The sequence below is a fragment of the Pieris napi genome, chromosome 6 (assembly GCF_905475465.1).
Source record: "Pieris napi chromosome 6, ilPieNapi1.2, whole genome shotgun sequence".
NCBI lineage: Eukaryota > Metazoa > Arthropoda > Insecta > Lepidoptera > Pieridae > Pieris > Pieris napi.
The window spans coordinates 13,372,662-13,389,023 of NC_062239.1; the positions used below are offsets into that span (position 1 = coordinate 13,372,662).

A 16,362-nucleotide genomic window follows, 5' to 3' on the forward strand; every position below is an offset into this window, starting at 1 on the left:
ATATGGACACAATACTTCGATTTTTAATGCCTTAGAATTCTGCAGCTATAATTTTTTGACATGTCAGAGATTATTGACATCCATTTTATTTAGTGCGGTGCTTCACATTATAAGTGGTTTAACGGCAAGTGTTAATTACGTCCCTATTCACCACAAACAGTAAAAACGCACTAGTTAAGATAACATTTTATTTTATTAAAAAGGTTTACGAGACCTGGAATTAGTAGACAGTGATGCCAGCTAAAGTATAAAATAATAAGTTAATTCAATATATTGTACGTGATATTAAAATATTCGTTATTTTTGTCTTAGGTCACTTGAATAAGTAAATATTTAGATTTACCTTTTTATAGGCAGCAACACTTATGAAATGTCAGAATTCTACGGAATGAAACATCGGAGTATATATTTATACTTTATTACCTTAATCAAAAACATAAACATAACAAAAATAAAAAAACAGGTAACAAAAGCTATAAGGCAACGGGCGGCCTTATCGCTTACAAGCGATTTCTTCCAGGCAACCCTAATGGGCCCTATACAATTTTTTTTTATTATAAATGTTTTCTAGATAATTCTCCGACTATGTAGTCGTCGGAGGTATTAAATAGCTTACGTAAATGGTAACCCGTATGATTTAATACTACTACCTATTTCTTTTAACAACTTTTTGACCTTATCAGCAAATCCCAAAAAGATGCCTCTTAACCTATTTCCTTTAAATTCCTCCCTGTTACTTTTATGCCCATAGCTTGCTCAGTGTTATACCTGTTGTATCCATACATTGGACAGTCGCTACTCGCTAGTCGGTCAGAACATGTAACACCGCCTCCTCAGCTGTATCGCTACATGGACAGGCAGCTCTTTGTCTAATCCTGAACCTGCAAAGATACGACAAGAATCCACCGTGACCTGTCAACATGTGGGTAATCAATCCCGTTGGTTTCATTTGTTTAATTAGCGAAAAGGCCGAAACAACATTTGGAAGGAAAAAAAATGTCGTAAAAAGACAATACTATCCCGAAATAAATCCACTGCCAACCTACGTAAAATAAAACATGACAAACATTGTTTTATTATATTTTGACGTATTAGTATGGCTTCATACATTTTATCGTTTGATACTTTAGCGTGGCTAGTGCTAGAATTGCTAGATAGAATTATAGCTGGGGGTCTAGCCAAGATGGCTTAACAGTAGTGTATGTAGTAAGTCGAAAACTAAATTTGTATGAAAATGACAGCTCGTGTCGACAGTCGGTAGCCTAGGCCCTAAAGGCGTGAGTCGGGATACAATAAGCGACGCCATGACAGTGCTACGAAAAGACACACATTAACGCTTACGCTATTCGGTAGCCAACGGCCAATTAATGTTTCGGCAGTGTAGAAAAAACGGCGTTTCTCCACCATGTTTTAGCGTGATCTCAAAAGCTGCTGTTTGCAATAATTCAGTACAACTATTGCCATCTTTAATGGCTACCGTTTTAAAAACATGTCATATTTTGGACGTTTTAACGAAATGGTTTTAATTTGTTATCTGTCGTTTTTTAACGTTCTCGTGTAATTATAATAATTTAAACTAGAGTTCATATTTTTAAGTTAAGAGTTTTAGTTTTTCTATGAATCAATGCGAGGATAACATAATAGACACAGATAAATATGAAAATATCAAGAAAATCAGCAAATTAGTAGAGGTAAATCCTAGTTATATTGGATATCTCTTATTGATATTTATATTGCATGTAAGTTCATGAAATTGTTCTTTAATTTAAAAAATACATATACCATTGAATATTGCATATATTATGTAATCACAAAGTAAAATTATTGTACATTTTATTTGTATATTTCAGATGATAAAGCAGTCACTAATGAACATAATTAGAAGTTCTAAATATATTTTATTGTAATTATAATAGAAGCTAATGATATAATATTGATTATATTAATCAAATAAAGTGGATTTATACTTCATGAACTTTGGAAATATAAAATCTAGTGAGCAATACTAAGGAATGGTAAGCAGATATTTTCTTTAATTATTTACTAAGTTAATATACTAGAGAAGTTATTATAATATTGTTAATGAATGAGAAGTTTGAATTCAAGTCCTTTGGGAGTTACTGACATTGTTTGGTTATTAAGAACTTTAATTGACAATAAGCAGCAGTGACAAATTAAGTATATTTTTAAGTTTAGAATTAAGTAAAGAGTTTTGATACTAAAGTTACCTATTGAACAAACCTTGGACCAATCTTACAGTTTAGTTTGTCAGTTTTCTATTTGATCACTAGTACTGTACTAACTAAAATATTTTCTTTTCAGAAAAAGAGAAGCTATGGAGTATGAAATAATGGTTGGTTAAGTAACATTACCTCAAGAGCAGGAAACAGTAACTGAAACTATGTTCTTCTACATTTAATCTTAATAAGTTCAGCAGTTTGAATGTTAATGAGACATTATTATAAACAAACTGCATTTGTAGATTTTGGGAAGAATTATATCTTTACAATAACAATTATTATTTACAATTGTTGTGTTAAGGAAACAATCAATATTTTTTAATCGCCCAGGATGTATTCATAGTAACTGTAGGTATCATAGTAATTTTATGAAATTATCACAACATCTAACGTTAGGTTTTATGAATTGAACAATTTTTTGTATATAACAGCACACAAACAAGATATTGACATTGCTGCACACTAACACTTACATTTATTAGTTAGGTAGTAATGCATTTAATTTGATGCACCTGTGTGTGTTCAGTAGTAATGTCTGTATTGTTTAATAAGTTGTTACATATGCTTATTTTTCTATGTAGACTGCATTATGTTAAGGAAGATATTTGTGCCTTATTTTAATAAAAATTAAAATAACTGAAACATTTTTATTTTGCTACCTGTTTGTTTAATATTCCTAACTATTAGTAGGTACGGGTCATTCATATATGCATTATCTGTATATTCTTGTAAAATAAACTAATATTGTGAACCACTTTAATGGCTTTTCCTACTAAAGAAGACAAGTAATTTACCAAAAATAAAACTGACAAATACATAACATACAATGTTTATTCATTTCTTACTTAAACAGATTTTGCATTTACATATTCACTAGTAGCAAATCACTGATATAACCAAAAGTTAATTGACATACATAATTATTAACTTAAAACCAGCATCAAACTTAAATTTATATCTAAGATGTTGGAGCATCAATATGGAATCAAAGGTTGATTAAGGGTTATAATTTCATACCTGACTAAGTTTCTATTTTATAATTTTTATTAATCCCCCTTTTAATTTCATTGAGTACTTACTGTTTTTCAATTCTCACCTTCTAAAAGTATAAATTTATTATAAACAATCAACCTTTATGACTCTAACTTAAACTGAAATTGTTTGATGGACATAAACAGAGATAATTCCAACTAGTAGCAAATCACTAATAAAATCTACAATTATATAAAAATCTGCTTTCAAATTGACATTAAAAATGTTCAAGCACAAACTCCAAACCTAATTAAAGCTTAAATCAAACTCTAATTTCAGTGTTCACACTAGTCTACGTTTTTTTTCTATTGTTTTTTAATTCCGTGGACTTTATCAACTTCTAGTCAACCTTATTTTCACTCTTTATTTATCAATCCACAGTACTATTTCTATTGTTTCTTCTAAGCGGTAACAAAATATGTTGCTTCTTCATTTTGCAGATTAGTTGTGAGGTCAAATCCTAAAAATATCAAAGTATGAGTACTACTAATTATTATTATATCGCGATTATGCAATTTCAAAATATTGTATTTATTTGTAGCCTTAAATTTCTGAGAAAACATGAAACAAAACATAATTAATTTAAACATGCAATTAAAATTCATATATTCACTTTGCACCTTCCGTAAATTCCACTTAAATCGAAAATTGTTCCAACCTTGCTGACATTCTAATGTCCCTTTTATTTTGCAGCTTCCAATTGCAAATTTACAAAAATATTGTAAAGTTTTAACTTCTATTTGTTTATAAAAGTGACATTAGGAATACATTTAATCCAGAGACAATATGACGGAATAAGGTGCTACGAACAGCAGCTCGCATCTACGCTGTCGACTTTGCGGTAATGTATCGACATGCCTCTTGGCTACGAACGAAGCGTTTTCGACAGTACAATTACGCAAAAGCGGTAGTGTATGTAGAATACTTTTCGACACCAATATGGCTAGACCCCCAGCTGATAGTTCTTGTTTTTAGGTTGTCTGTGATTTTTGGTAATTGAATCATAGAGTATAATAAAAAATGTTATGAATATAATATACTCTATGCCATAGAATATACATATCTCTTGTTTGCAGTTTGAAAATTCTGAAATATAACGAATCTAATTTTTATTTATAATTTCATTTTGTATCCTTTTATAATAATAATTAATATTGTTAGTTTTAAAATAAATATCATCATAACAAAAACGAGTTTTTTGATTATATTTTATTTTTATACTGCTTACTCTTTATAAGTTTGAATAAATTAACTTACTACCCTACTATAAATAAAGGAATAAATATGAATGTAAGGAAATTCAGTAGTGAAGAAGTACCACAAGAGTTTTTGAAATGGCTTCTTTCTATGGGTTGTCCTGCTGACGTCGTGCCTTCTGTCGACAAAATGCCTTTGTAAGATCCCATTGCAAAGTATTTATTATGAAAGTAGCCATGAGCAATTGGCAGATACTATTTAGATGATATCAATGAATTTGCTGTTAAAATTTTATTATCGATTAATTTTTCTAGATTATGTCGTGGACAATACAATATGATATGGAAGAGTATGATGGAACACATTTCCTCTAAAAATGCCATTAGGAACAAACGACTACAAGTTTTCCTAGACGACATTTCTAAATGTAGAAAAATATGTTCATTTAATGAGGTTCGTTATTTTTATTTAAATAATTAAAGATACAACTATCTTAATATCAACTTAAACATAAAAAGAAAAAAGATATTGTTTCATTATTATTATTCTAATCTTAAATGAATAGTTAAAATAAGTATCACTTAATTTTATCGGGCAGATAAGTGTCAACGCTGTGTGCCTTGGTGATGCTCTTGAGAGTTAAAATTTGACTTGTAAATAAAAACAAAATTTACGAGACAATAAATTTACTGTTTCTCATAGAAAACACAATCTGTTATTGAACCAATACAACTGACACTTTGGAAGCAGAAAATCGAAGCAAACAAGACATTATTGGAAAAGGAAACAAGAATTGCTCAAGCACACAATGATGTTATAATTGTGGATAAAATATCTAGTTTACGTAAGTAGTGGTCAGGATACTGGTACTTAATTTTAATGGAACTTTGAATTGTCTCTCAATTATGCCTCCTTTTTAATTACTTGTGATAAATCTCAACAATATCAGTTACAAGTACAAACAGGTATATGTAATAGAGTTAGTTCTTTAAATTTTAAGTCTTGATTAATTTAATTATTTTTGAACTTAAGAAGAGACGTCTTTCTATGCAGATGGATAACTTTCTAATTTCTTGTAAAACTCTTAGTTACGCAGAAAAAGCTATCAAGTGGTAAAATTGAGAACTTGCAACGACGCTCTTGGTTACTGCAACAAGTTTTAGCAGAGTTTGAGAGTAAGAAGAAACACTTAGAGGAAACGAGAGATATTGCCAAGTCACTTTGCAATATCAGTGCAAGTGACAATCTTGAGGTGTTTATTTTAAGTATTTTATCAGTGAAAACATGAACATTTTACTCTATTATTATATTTGTTATGTATAAATACATAACAAAAGTCAGTCTATGCAAGTATTTGTTGTAAATCATAACCCAAAACTTAGAAGCTTCCACAAATTAAATCTGCTTTTGTAAAAAGACAACCATTTTGAGCAGTAATTAAATGTATTGTAATATAAAAATACAATTTCAGAGTAAACTTGAGAAGTGTATGGGGTTAATTAAACAAAATTTGACATCCCAGACTTCTCAGACCGGGACCAGTACATTTGCCGAAACTGATTCAGGTAATATGCACCATTGTATTCTCTGATGTGAATTTTTTGCAATTCCCTGAAACCTGATTAGGCCACATATGACTTGTCTTATTTACAGAAGAGACTCTGGAATCGCTAGTGAAGTACCGTGGAGATGTCCTCTGGAATAATTTGAATGAAAAGCGAGCCTCACTAGTCAGAGAGCTAGAGATGGCCCACAACGAGAAGAGGGAAAACATCGGTAGAGATGTGTAAGTTGACAACTTTAACGAACGACTACAGTTCGAAAGTGTCGTTTAGTGAGAATTGTCGTTCCAGTGGAAAAGTGGAGGCCGCGGTGTCCCACTCCACGAGAGCGCAATGCTCCTTGGCCTTGCGGAGCATGAAGAATCGCCAACACGCGAAGCTCGCCCAGAAACAACTCGCTGCGAATATTGAACTCCTCGGGGTAATATTTTTAGCTTCTAGTTGTAAGAATCGTACCTCGTTCCGCCGGTCATTTATTGGCGTTTCAGGCGAACTTGAGCGCCGAGTCGTGCGAGCTGTTGGTGTCGAACTGCGAAAGAGCTTGCGCCCGAGCGAAAGTCTCGGCTCTGAAGGAAATGCTGGACGACGTGAAACATTCGCGCGGAGTTTTCTCTCTGGAAGAACCCGCGACCGACGACGGTCGCCCGACCGGGCGACTAGTCGCGAACGCAGACAAGGACATAGTGAGTGAATTTTCCCTAGAATAGGACCCGGTCGAGCTCAAACGGCACAAAACACTCGCCCTGAACAAAATTGATATTTCTTTATCGACAGGAAAGGGAGCGCAACGAGCTAGTGAAGTACTTGACGGCGCAAGAAGCCACCGAACACAAAATCAGCGGCGTCGAGACGTGTCTGACCGGGGTCTTCAAAGCCTTTCATACAAATTCTGCCAAGGATTTAATTAAAGGTAAATCTTCGAAACTCGATCGCCCCGCGAAGGGTCGAGGCGGGGCAGAGTGAAAGCGTCCATTGTTTCAGACGGTCAATTCGATTTCCCGCAAGAGTCGGTGGCCGCCCTGCACGACTTCTTCTCGGAGACGCGCCGGAGGGAGGCGAACGGACGCGACCTGAGTCTGGAGTTCGACGCCTCCGACGCGATCGCGGACCGAAGCGATCGCGCGACCGAGCTGAAGATATATCTGCAGACCTTCAGCTTGGAGAAGAACAGGAAAATTCTTTTGAAAAGGTATCACCTATCGAGACGAAAGCTTGCGCTTTTGTTCATATGCAGACCTGTCTCTGAAATGAGTTTTCAGCGGCGAGAAAGTGTGGATCTCCGACACCCTGAAGTCCTCGACGGAACGCCTCCGACGGCAGTGGCTGCTCGACGACGTCGCGCCTCCGTTGTGTCCGGCCGCCGGTCTCGAATATAACCTGGAGCAGATCGTCGACGATGCGGAGGACGTCCGGGGGCTGGAGGAGGTCGCGAGAAGACTCGCGTCCGGAGATGCGCCCGGCGAAGGAGGCCTCGGTGAGGGTGCACCCGTAGATCGGCCGATTCGGACGGATCTGTACGTCGTCGTCAGTGGACGTCCGATGTAATGTCGCTTCTGTTTTAGATGTCGGAGACCCGTCTCGAGCGGACGAAGCGTCCGAGGACCGCTTAAAGAAGAGAATTGCGGAAAACTTGGGCGTCTTGGAGAAAACTAAGAAAAATTTGGACATTGCGGAAGAAAACCTGAACTTCTGGGCGCGAGACGAGATGAAGAAATATATATCGTCGACGAGAACCGTGGACGGGAAGAGCTTCGCAGAATACGAAACTTTATATTCTAAGGCCATTATAACTAAGAAATAAATGATGTTTTAGCTTTTATTCATTTGACGACGTATTAGCACGTCACTTGAAGCATCCCGGCGTCATTCTTTACAGCAATAGTGATGTGGAGTATTGTAAAACGATTTCTTTCTGTTTACTAAAATTTTAAAACATCTTGGATTTTTACTGAAAATTAAATCACTTAATAGTTATTTTCACATAAATACCACTTTAAAGCCCTTAAATAATAGCCCTACTCGAGGAAGGTGTCTCGGTGGCGAGTGTTGACTTGAAGAAGTAAGAGGTAGAAGTAGAAGTTAGCTTGTGGACGGTCAGAAGGAAGCTCGGCCGACGGCTCGAGCAGTCAGTGTATGCCTCGCGACTGCTCGCGAGCGGTCGACAGCACGATGGAATTTCATCATGTAGTTGACGGCTTGAAGCGGTCGCGACTGCTCGAGCAGTCGTGTGTACGGCAGCGAATGAATGTCTATAGTTCACCGCGCGGTCGTGGCTTCAAGCAGTCGGTCATAACTGCTTGAAGCAGTCCGTGTACGGCTGGCCTTAATAGCGCTCTCCACACAAATAGATTTTAGCTTCAGTCCTTGAAGCACAGTTTCGAGTAAACTCCTGATATTGGCGCGTAGCTATCAGCACGCACGGTGGTCAGCGCCGATGGCTGCGCGGCCGTACGCGTCGCGCGTCGGCTCCGCGTAGCTGTCAGCGCTGACGATCGCTAGAGCGCCTCTGCTTTCAGTGAGCGTTGTAGTGTCGAACGGACGTCGTCAGCGTGTACAGTCATGGCAAATCGCGTAGTGGATACAGGTCGAGTAAGGCGGTCAGTACGATACTAAAACGAACCACGCTGAGCGTCAGCGCTGACGAACTACGCGCTGACGAACTACGCGCTGATCTATGAGCGCTGACGGTGAGCGTGAGACTAAATTCAGCCTTAAGCCGGTTGCAGACCGAAAACTAAGCTATGCCAAGGCTAAACTAAGCTATGCCAAGCAAGCTAGGCTAAGCTAAGCTAGAAATAAATAGCGTGCACACCAACAGCTAAGCCAAAGCTCAGTCAGTGTAGCGAAGGATGTGCAAAGGGTATGTGGGGTAGCGGGAGGGGCTTAGCTTAGCTCGTGTAGCTGCGCATCGGCATACACAACTAACTTAGCTTCGCATATTTTAGTTAGCTCACATAGCTTAGTTCGCATAGTTTGTGGTCTGCACACAAGTATGGAAAACTGCGTCAGCTATGCGAGCGAAGCTAAGCTAACTTAGCTTAGCTCTTGGTCGGCAACCCGTATTAGACCTTAGTATATTATTCATTTCATCAAACGAAGACACTGACATCCTAAAATAATTGAAACATTTTTCTTCATCACTTCTAAGTTCCATAAACAAATGATGGAATTGTCCATGTTGTTCTCTTAATTCCAAAATTGGATGAACCCAAAATTTTCTCTTTTGACGTCGCCGCCGTCGTCTCCGCTTGAGCAGAAGCAGCAAAAGCAGTGCTTCCTCGTCAGAATCCATGACTAGACTGCGGTAGAAATTCAACTGCTCGAGCGGTTGGTAGAGACAGCTCGAGCAGTCAACGCCGACCGCTCGAGCGGTCCGTGTACGTCGGTCAGCCGTTAACTGCTCGAGCAGTCCGTGTACGCCCGCTCTAAGACGGTGTTAGTATTGCGGTGTGCTTGTAATGTACAATTTTCTACGACTGGATACTGAGGAAACAATTTTGCTCTAAAGATCATATAGGTATCGGTCTACCAATGAGCAATGTTATTTGAGATCCATTATACATATTATGGTATTTTATGTGTACCCCGACGCAATGCCTGGTGTCAATTGAAACGCATGCAAAGAAAACAAAATTTAATCAATAAATTAGATTTTCACATGATTATAACTTATCTAATAAGTAAAACTTAACTATGGGCTTTGAATAGAAATACTTAAATTAATAAAATATCAATCGGAATCACAATTGTGGCAAACATAATTAAGAACACCTTCTGTACACTCTTCATGTGCCCACATTTTGTATTCCGTGCATTGTAACCATTTTTCCCTCGGTCTGCTCCGAATATGCTGACATACCAAGCAGTAGTACTCCTCTTCTGTTGATGACAATGCGTTTTGCGTGTTCTCATTTTTCCTGTCCTCAGTATTTGTTATAATATATTGTTAGCGGACTAACGCAATCTTGTAGCAGAAACCTATATAAAGCATGGCAACACCGGCGTTGACTCACTTTTATTTCGAGACTTCGTGCGGAACGGACTGGGGGTCTAGCCATATTGGTGTCGAAAAGTATTCTACATACACTACCGCTTTTGCGTAATTGTACTGTCGAAAACGCTTCGTTCGTAGCCAAGAGGCATGTCGATACATTACCGCAAAGTCGACAGCGTAGATGCAAGCTGCTGTTCGTAGCACCTTATTCCGTCATATTGTCTCTGGATTAAATGTATTCCTAATGTCACTTTTATAAACAAATAAAAGTTAAAACTTTACAATATTATTGTAAATTTGCAATTGGAAGCTGCAAAAGGGACATTAGAATGTCAGCAAGGTCGGAACAATTTTCGATTTAAGTGGAATTTACGGAAGGTGCAAAGTGAATATATAAATTTAATTGCATGTTTAAATTAATTATGGTTTGTTTCATGTTTTGTCAGAAATTTAAGGCTACAAATAAATACAATATTTTGAAATTGCATAATCGCGATATGTAATAATTAGTAGTACTCATACTTTGATATTTTTAGGATTTGACCTCACAACTAATCTGCAAAATGAAGAAGCAACATATTTTGTTACCGGTTAGAAGAAACAATAGAAATAGTACTGTGGATTGATAAATAAAGATTGAAAATAAGGTTGACTAGAAGTTGATAAAGTCCAAGGAATTAAAAAACAATAGAAAAAAAACGTAGACTAGTGTGAACACTGAAATTAGAGTTTGATTTAAGCTTTAATTAGGTTTGGTGTTTGTGCTTGAAGATTTTTAATGTCAATTTGAAAGCAGTTTTGTATATAAGTGTAGATTTTATAAGTGATTTGCTACTAGTTGGAATTATCTCTGTTTATGTCCAACAAACAATTTCAGTTTAAGTTGGAGTCATAAAGTTGATTGTTTATAATAAATTTATACTTTTAGAAAGTGAGAATTGAAAAGCAGCAAGTACTTAATGAAATGAAAAGAGGGATTAATAAAAATTATAAAATAGAAACTTAGTCTGGTATGAAACTATAACCCTTAATCAACCTTTGATTCCATATTGATGCTCCAACATCTTTGATATAAATTAAAGTTTGATGCTGATTTTAAGTTAAATTTTTGTCAATTAAATTTTGGTAATATCAGTGATTTCCTACTAGTTAATATGTAAATGCAAAATCTTTTTAAGTAAGAAATGAATAAACATTTTATGTTATGTATTTGTCAGTTTTATTTTTGGTAATTTACCTATGTCTTCTTTAGTAGGACAAGCCATTAAAGTGGTTCACAATATTAGTTTATTTTACAAGAATATACAGATAATGCATATATGAATGACCCGTACCTACTAATAGTTAGGAATATTAAACAAACAGGTAGCAAAATAAAAATGTTTCAGTTATGGTTATTTTTTATTAAAATAAGTCACCAAATATCTTCCTTAACATAATGCAGTCTACATAGAAAAATAAGCATATGTAACAACTTATTAAACAATACAGACATTACTACTGAACACACACAGGTGCACCAAATTAAATGCATTACTACCTAATGTAGATGTATTCATATTTATATATGTAGATAATTAACTAATAAAAAACTAAAAATAGTGATAGTTTCCTTAACACAACAATTGTAAATAATAATAGTTATTGTAAAGATATAATTCTTCCCAAAATCTACAAATGCAGTTTGTTTATAATAATATCTCATTAACATTCAAACTGCTGAACTTATTAAGATTAAATGTGGACGAACATAGTTTCAGTTACTGCTTCCTGTTCTTGAGGTAATGTTACTTAACCAACCATTATTTCATACTCCACTTGTCTTATTTTTTACATTATTCATAAAATGCTTCATTCCCCATTATCAAATTAATTTTCAGGTACATAATATAACACTTAAATTAATTAAAAGATAAGATTTTAATAAAACTTGTCCATTTGTGGTTTTTTAATATATTTTTAGTTGTCTTTATTAGCTTCTCTTTTTCTGAAAATAAAATATTTTAGTTAGTACTTTGATCAAATAGAAAACTGACAAATTAAACTGTAAGATCGGTCCAAGGTTTGTTCAATAGGTAACTTTAATATTAAAACTCTTTACTTAATTCTAAACTTAAAAATATACAATTAAAGTTTTTAATAACCAAACAATGTCAGTAACTCCCAAGGGACTTGAGTTCATACTTCTCATTCATTAACAATATTATAATAACTTCTCTAGTATATTAACTTAGTAAATAATTAAAGAAAATATCTGCTTACCATTACTTAGTATTGCTCACTAGATTTTATATTTCCAAAGTTCATGAAGTATAAATCCACTTTATTTCATTAATTTAAATCAATATTATATCATTGGCTTCTATTATAATTACAATAAAATATATTTAGAACTTCTAATTATGTTCATTAGTGACTGCTTTCTCATTTGAAATATACAAATAAAACGTATAATCATTTTACTTTGTGATTACATAATATAAGCAATATTAAATGGTATATGTATTTTTCAAATTAAAGAACAATTTCATGAACTTACATGCAATATAAATATCAATAAAAGATATCCAATATAAACAGGATTTACCTCTACTAATTTGCTGATTTTCTTGATATTTTCATATTTATCCGTGTCTATTATGTTATCCTCGCATTGATTCATAGAAAAACTAAAACTCTTAACTTAAAAATATTAACTCTAGTTTCAATTATTATAATTACACGAGAACGTTAAAAAACGACAGATAACAAATTAAAACCATTTCGTTAAAACGTCCAAAATATGAGATGTTTTTAAAACGGTAGTCATTAAAGATGGCAATAGTTGTACTGAATTATTGCAAACAGCAGCTTTTGAGATCACGCTAAAACATGGCGGAGAAACGCCGTTTTTTCTACACTGCCGAAACATTAATTGGCCGTTGGCTACCGAATAGCGTAAGCGTTAATGTGTGTCTTTTCGTAGCACTGTCATGGCGTCGCTTATTGTATCCCGACTCACGCCTTTAGGGCCTAGGCTACCGACTGTCGACACGAGCTGTCATTTTCATACAAATTTAGTTTTCGACTTTCTACATACACTACTGTTAAGCCATCTTGGCTAGACCCCCTGGTTACTAACCTAACCTCGGTAGATTTTAAAAGTCTGAAGTACCTACACTTTCTAATCTTTTGTGTTTCCTAATAATATTATATTTTCATAACTTGGCTAGTGTTGGTGCGTTTCAATGTATTTTCATGTTCTATTTTTATCTTTTCTTTTTCAGGTGTAGATTTCCTAGTTTTTCGTCCTCTATTTGTTAATTTCCACCTCTTACCTCTTCTCAGGTTTGTTTGTATGATGATGGCTTCGGCTCTGGTTGTCTTCCATTTGCGTATCCTTGGCATCTAAACAACAAAATAATTAGATAAATAAACTGATTCAACCATCCCCAGCCCCCCTTCCTAATATAAAATAAAATTATTCACAACAAGCATCATAATAAAATTAAATCGAATTATACAACATTAATCGACCAACTTCAAAGAATATAACATAAAATTCTCAAAGTTATAACACATATACTCGTATAATCATAGTAATTACAAAAAGTACTTACTTTTAAGATAACAATACGATGGGGTCTCTTATACCCATTCACTTTGTCCGCCGCTTTGTTCTCCTCTCGCGCCCCTTAGCGCATCATGTACGGTTGTTGAAATATTCGCTCTGTTTCAACCGTACCCAGTCTCAGTCAGTCATAACGGAAGTCTTAATTGCCCATAACTGCTCGTTCATCTCTTGAGGAAGATTCCACTTTTATGGACGACAGAGCTCACTCGCATCGTTCTGGCGACGTGGAGCGTACATGCAAGGATTTGGGATTCGTCGTTTAGATTGGCCAGCTCGAGTCCTAAGTCAATCCAATTGAGCATGTCGGGGATGTTCTAAAGAGATGAATTAGTAAGATCCGTGCAACCACAAAAGAGAGCTTAAAAAATAGCAAGTAATAGTGGGTGTAATAATTCCTCAAAACGATATTAAAAACATCGTTGAAAGAGTGCCCAGAGGGATTTAAGCTGTGATTTTGGCAAGAGGAGGTCACTCATTATTCGGATTTTTATAACTAAAAATCAGTGGCGTAACAATAGGGTGGCAGGGCTGCCAAAATGGCACGGGCCCCCGACCCAAGAGATATTATGTTCTATGGATGAATGTGAAGTCTCCAATACCCATTGGGCTAGCGTGGGGACTACAGACCATTCCCTGTCGCCTAAGAGAGGGGGCCTATGGCCATTAGTGGGACATATACAACGTGTTATTGAGTACGCTGAAAATCTCGAAGTTTATTAAAATTAAACTGAGTACAACGTAACGATTTTTACTGATAGGGCCCCATCAAAAGAATTTTCTACGGGCTCCAAATGGTATAAAATTTACTTTATTATTTTTAGCAGCCCAATTTTCCAATGCTGGCTGTAGCTTTAGCCACATCATAGACCCTCACCATAGAATTACGCCTTGGTATAAGATTATCAATATGACAAGATATTGCGGTATTCCCATCTTACGCAATCTTATGCTATGGAGTAGGTAATCAATAAAGCACATGAATGCTAATTTCACGGCTTTTCTCGTAGATTTGCCTGACATTTACAATCTGTTCTCTCGTTCCTCGACCTTTTACAAACCCAGCTTTGTTCTTTGCCATTGGGGAAAAGATTGCAAGCGGCCCTTAATAAGGAAAAGCATAGCTACCGCAAGATAGTTCTCGCGCCTATATCGCACGTAGATCTTTTCTTGTGTATTAGAATCAGTAGTAACCCCTTCCATTCTGCAATCAGTCTACCGGTCTTCCGCATTTGATTACATAGATAAAGCATGACTTTGAACCATTGATCGCCAACAAAATGTATGCGACCAAGTTGCGACTTGCGTCTCACTCACTCGGTAGCCAACGATCCGCCAAGCAAGACGCCAAATTCGCGCTCATTGCAATAAAATAGCGAAAAATGAATTTCGATACTCAGACATTTATCGTAGAAATTCAGAATCGTCCCTGTTTATGGGATGCCTCGTCATCTGAGTATTCTGATCGTAATATGAAAATTAAATGTTGGGAAGAAATAGTAGATATCTTTAAAGAATCAGATAATATTACAGTTCAAGAAAAACACTGTTTACTTAGTTTATCCATTAACAACAATACATTAAGCAAACCTATCTTGCCATGGTATTGGATTTGTTCATGAAAATGGCTGCTATTGGCTACTCCATTTGGCATCCGAAGGTAGCCGGCGACGTGGCCATGGCGTCCCGGTGAGGCAGAGGCCTTAGCACTTTTTTTGCTTTTTCATAGTCTCTTAATTACGTTTTTTAGTTAGTTATCCTGAAATAAATTGTTAGTAAGGCTCCTGCTCTTTTAATTATCAATATTTTACATTGAAAATTGAAATTGAGATTTTATTGCATTTTTTGACAATAAACTTAATGGCTTAATGCTATCTATTATTGTGAGAGACTGGTGCTTGAAAAAGGTTGGGAAAACCTGTTATTACAAGTCACCAGTCCCTCTTGGACATGGTGGCAAAAAGTATTGCTAATACATACAACTTTAATAAATAATTTATGTGTAATAATTTATTTAAAAAAATATATATATGAAAAAAATAGAAAAAAGTTAACAAAAACAAAAGTCTAGTTTATGTGTGTGTGCGTATGTGCATTTGTGAGTGTATGTGTGTGTGAGTGTACGGGTCAGTGTGAGTGAGTGTGCGTGTGTGAGTGAGCTAAATTGTTTCTAGTGTGGGCGAGAAAAACGTTCTATTTATTAAATTAAATTAGGGGTCGTAATAGATTTTCTGTGGTTTGGTAATTAAGTGATTTGAGATATTCAGTTACTCCTTTTTTACAATTGTATTTTGTGAGATGATAAATTTGATGGTCTTTGTTAAGTTTATTGTATAAATGGGTACCTAGAAAGCAATACGAACTATGGGTAAGAGCTGTTTTGAAAAGTTAAAAAAAATGAATTTAAAATGATTAAATAAAATAATAATAATTTTATTGTTTAATAATTTTGTGTATTTTATTGATAATTTTATTATAATTTATTTTTGATTTTGATTTTTGAGTCGAGACAGAACTGAATGCATTGGCGACGCGTTTTGGCGACTCAGTCTGGCGACGCAGATACGCCAAACGAAGCCATGGTAACGTCGCCATGGCGTCCCGGTGAGGGAGGGCACTAAAAGAAAGCAGTTTTATTATTCTTTGGTTTCTGTGTTCGTAATGTGAAGGAATATTTATAGTAAGGGGAGCCCAAGCGGGGATTTCGGGATTTACTACAGCGTGGCA

General features: G+C 35.5%; 1 protein-coding gene and 1 long non-coding RNA gene across 3 annotated transcripts; both read left to right on the forward strand.

The window, feature by feature from the left end:
• The first annotated feature begins 1,869 nt into the window (after positions 1-1,869).
• LOC125050366 lies at positions 1,870-2,356 on the forward strand. Its single transcript, XR_007117134.1, has 2 exons — positions 1,870-2,015; positions 2,323-2,356. It is a non-coding gene; the product is annotated as an uncharacterized LOC125050366 (long non-coding RNA).
• Positions 2,357-4,275: 1,919 nt separating this feature from the next.
• Positions 4,276-7,967, forward strand: LOC125050621. Of its 2 annotated transcripts, XM_047650577.1 has the most exons (13): positions 4,276-4,400; positions 4,549-4,666; positions 4,784-4,922; positions 5,172-5,313; positions 5,558-5,721; positions 5,941-6,034; positions 6,123-6,255; positions 6,323-6,452; positions 6,520-6,714; positions 6,806-6,941; positions 7,013-7,220; positions 7,291-7,505; positions 7,594-7,967. In XM_047650577.1, the coding sequence occupies exons 2-13, from the start codon at positions 4,557-4,559 to the stop codon at positions 7,830-7,832; spliced, it is 1,905 nt and encodes a 634-aa protein (XP_047506533.1). In that variant the 5' UTR covers positions 4,276-4,400; positions 4,549-4,556; the 3' UTR covers positions 7,833-7,967. The 2 variants fall into 2 exon arrangements, with proteins under 2 accessions (XP_047506533.1, XP_047506532.1); XM_047650576.1 differs by lacking the exon at positions 4,276-4,400 and having other exon boundaries at positions 4,417-4,666.
• Positions 7,968-16,362: the final 8,395 nt, after the last annotated feature.

Coding starts and splice junctions, on each gene's coding strand:
- LOC125050621 (XM_047650577.1), top strand. CDS start 4,557: ATGAATGTAAGGAAATTCAGTAGTGAAGAAGTACCACAAGAGTTTTTG. Junction 4,667..4,783: donor TCTGTCGACAAAATGCCTTT/GTAAGATCCCAT, acceptor TAATTTTTCTAG/ATTATGTCGTGGACAATACA. Junction 6,942..7,012: donor TGCCAAGGATTTAATTAAAG/GTAAATCTTCGA, acceptor CCATTGTTTCAG/ACGGTCAATTCGATTTCCCG.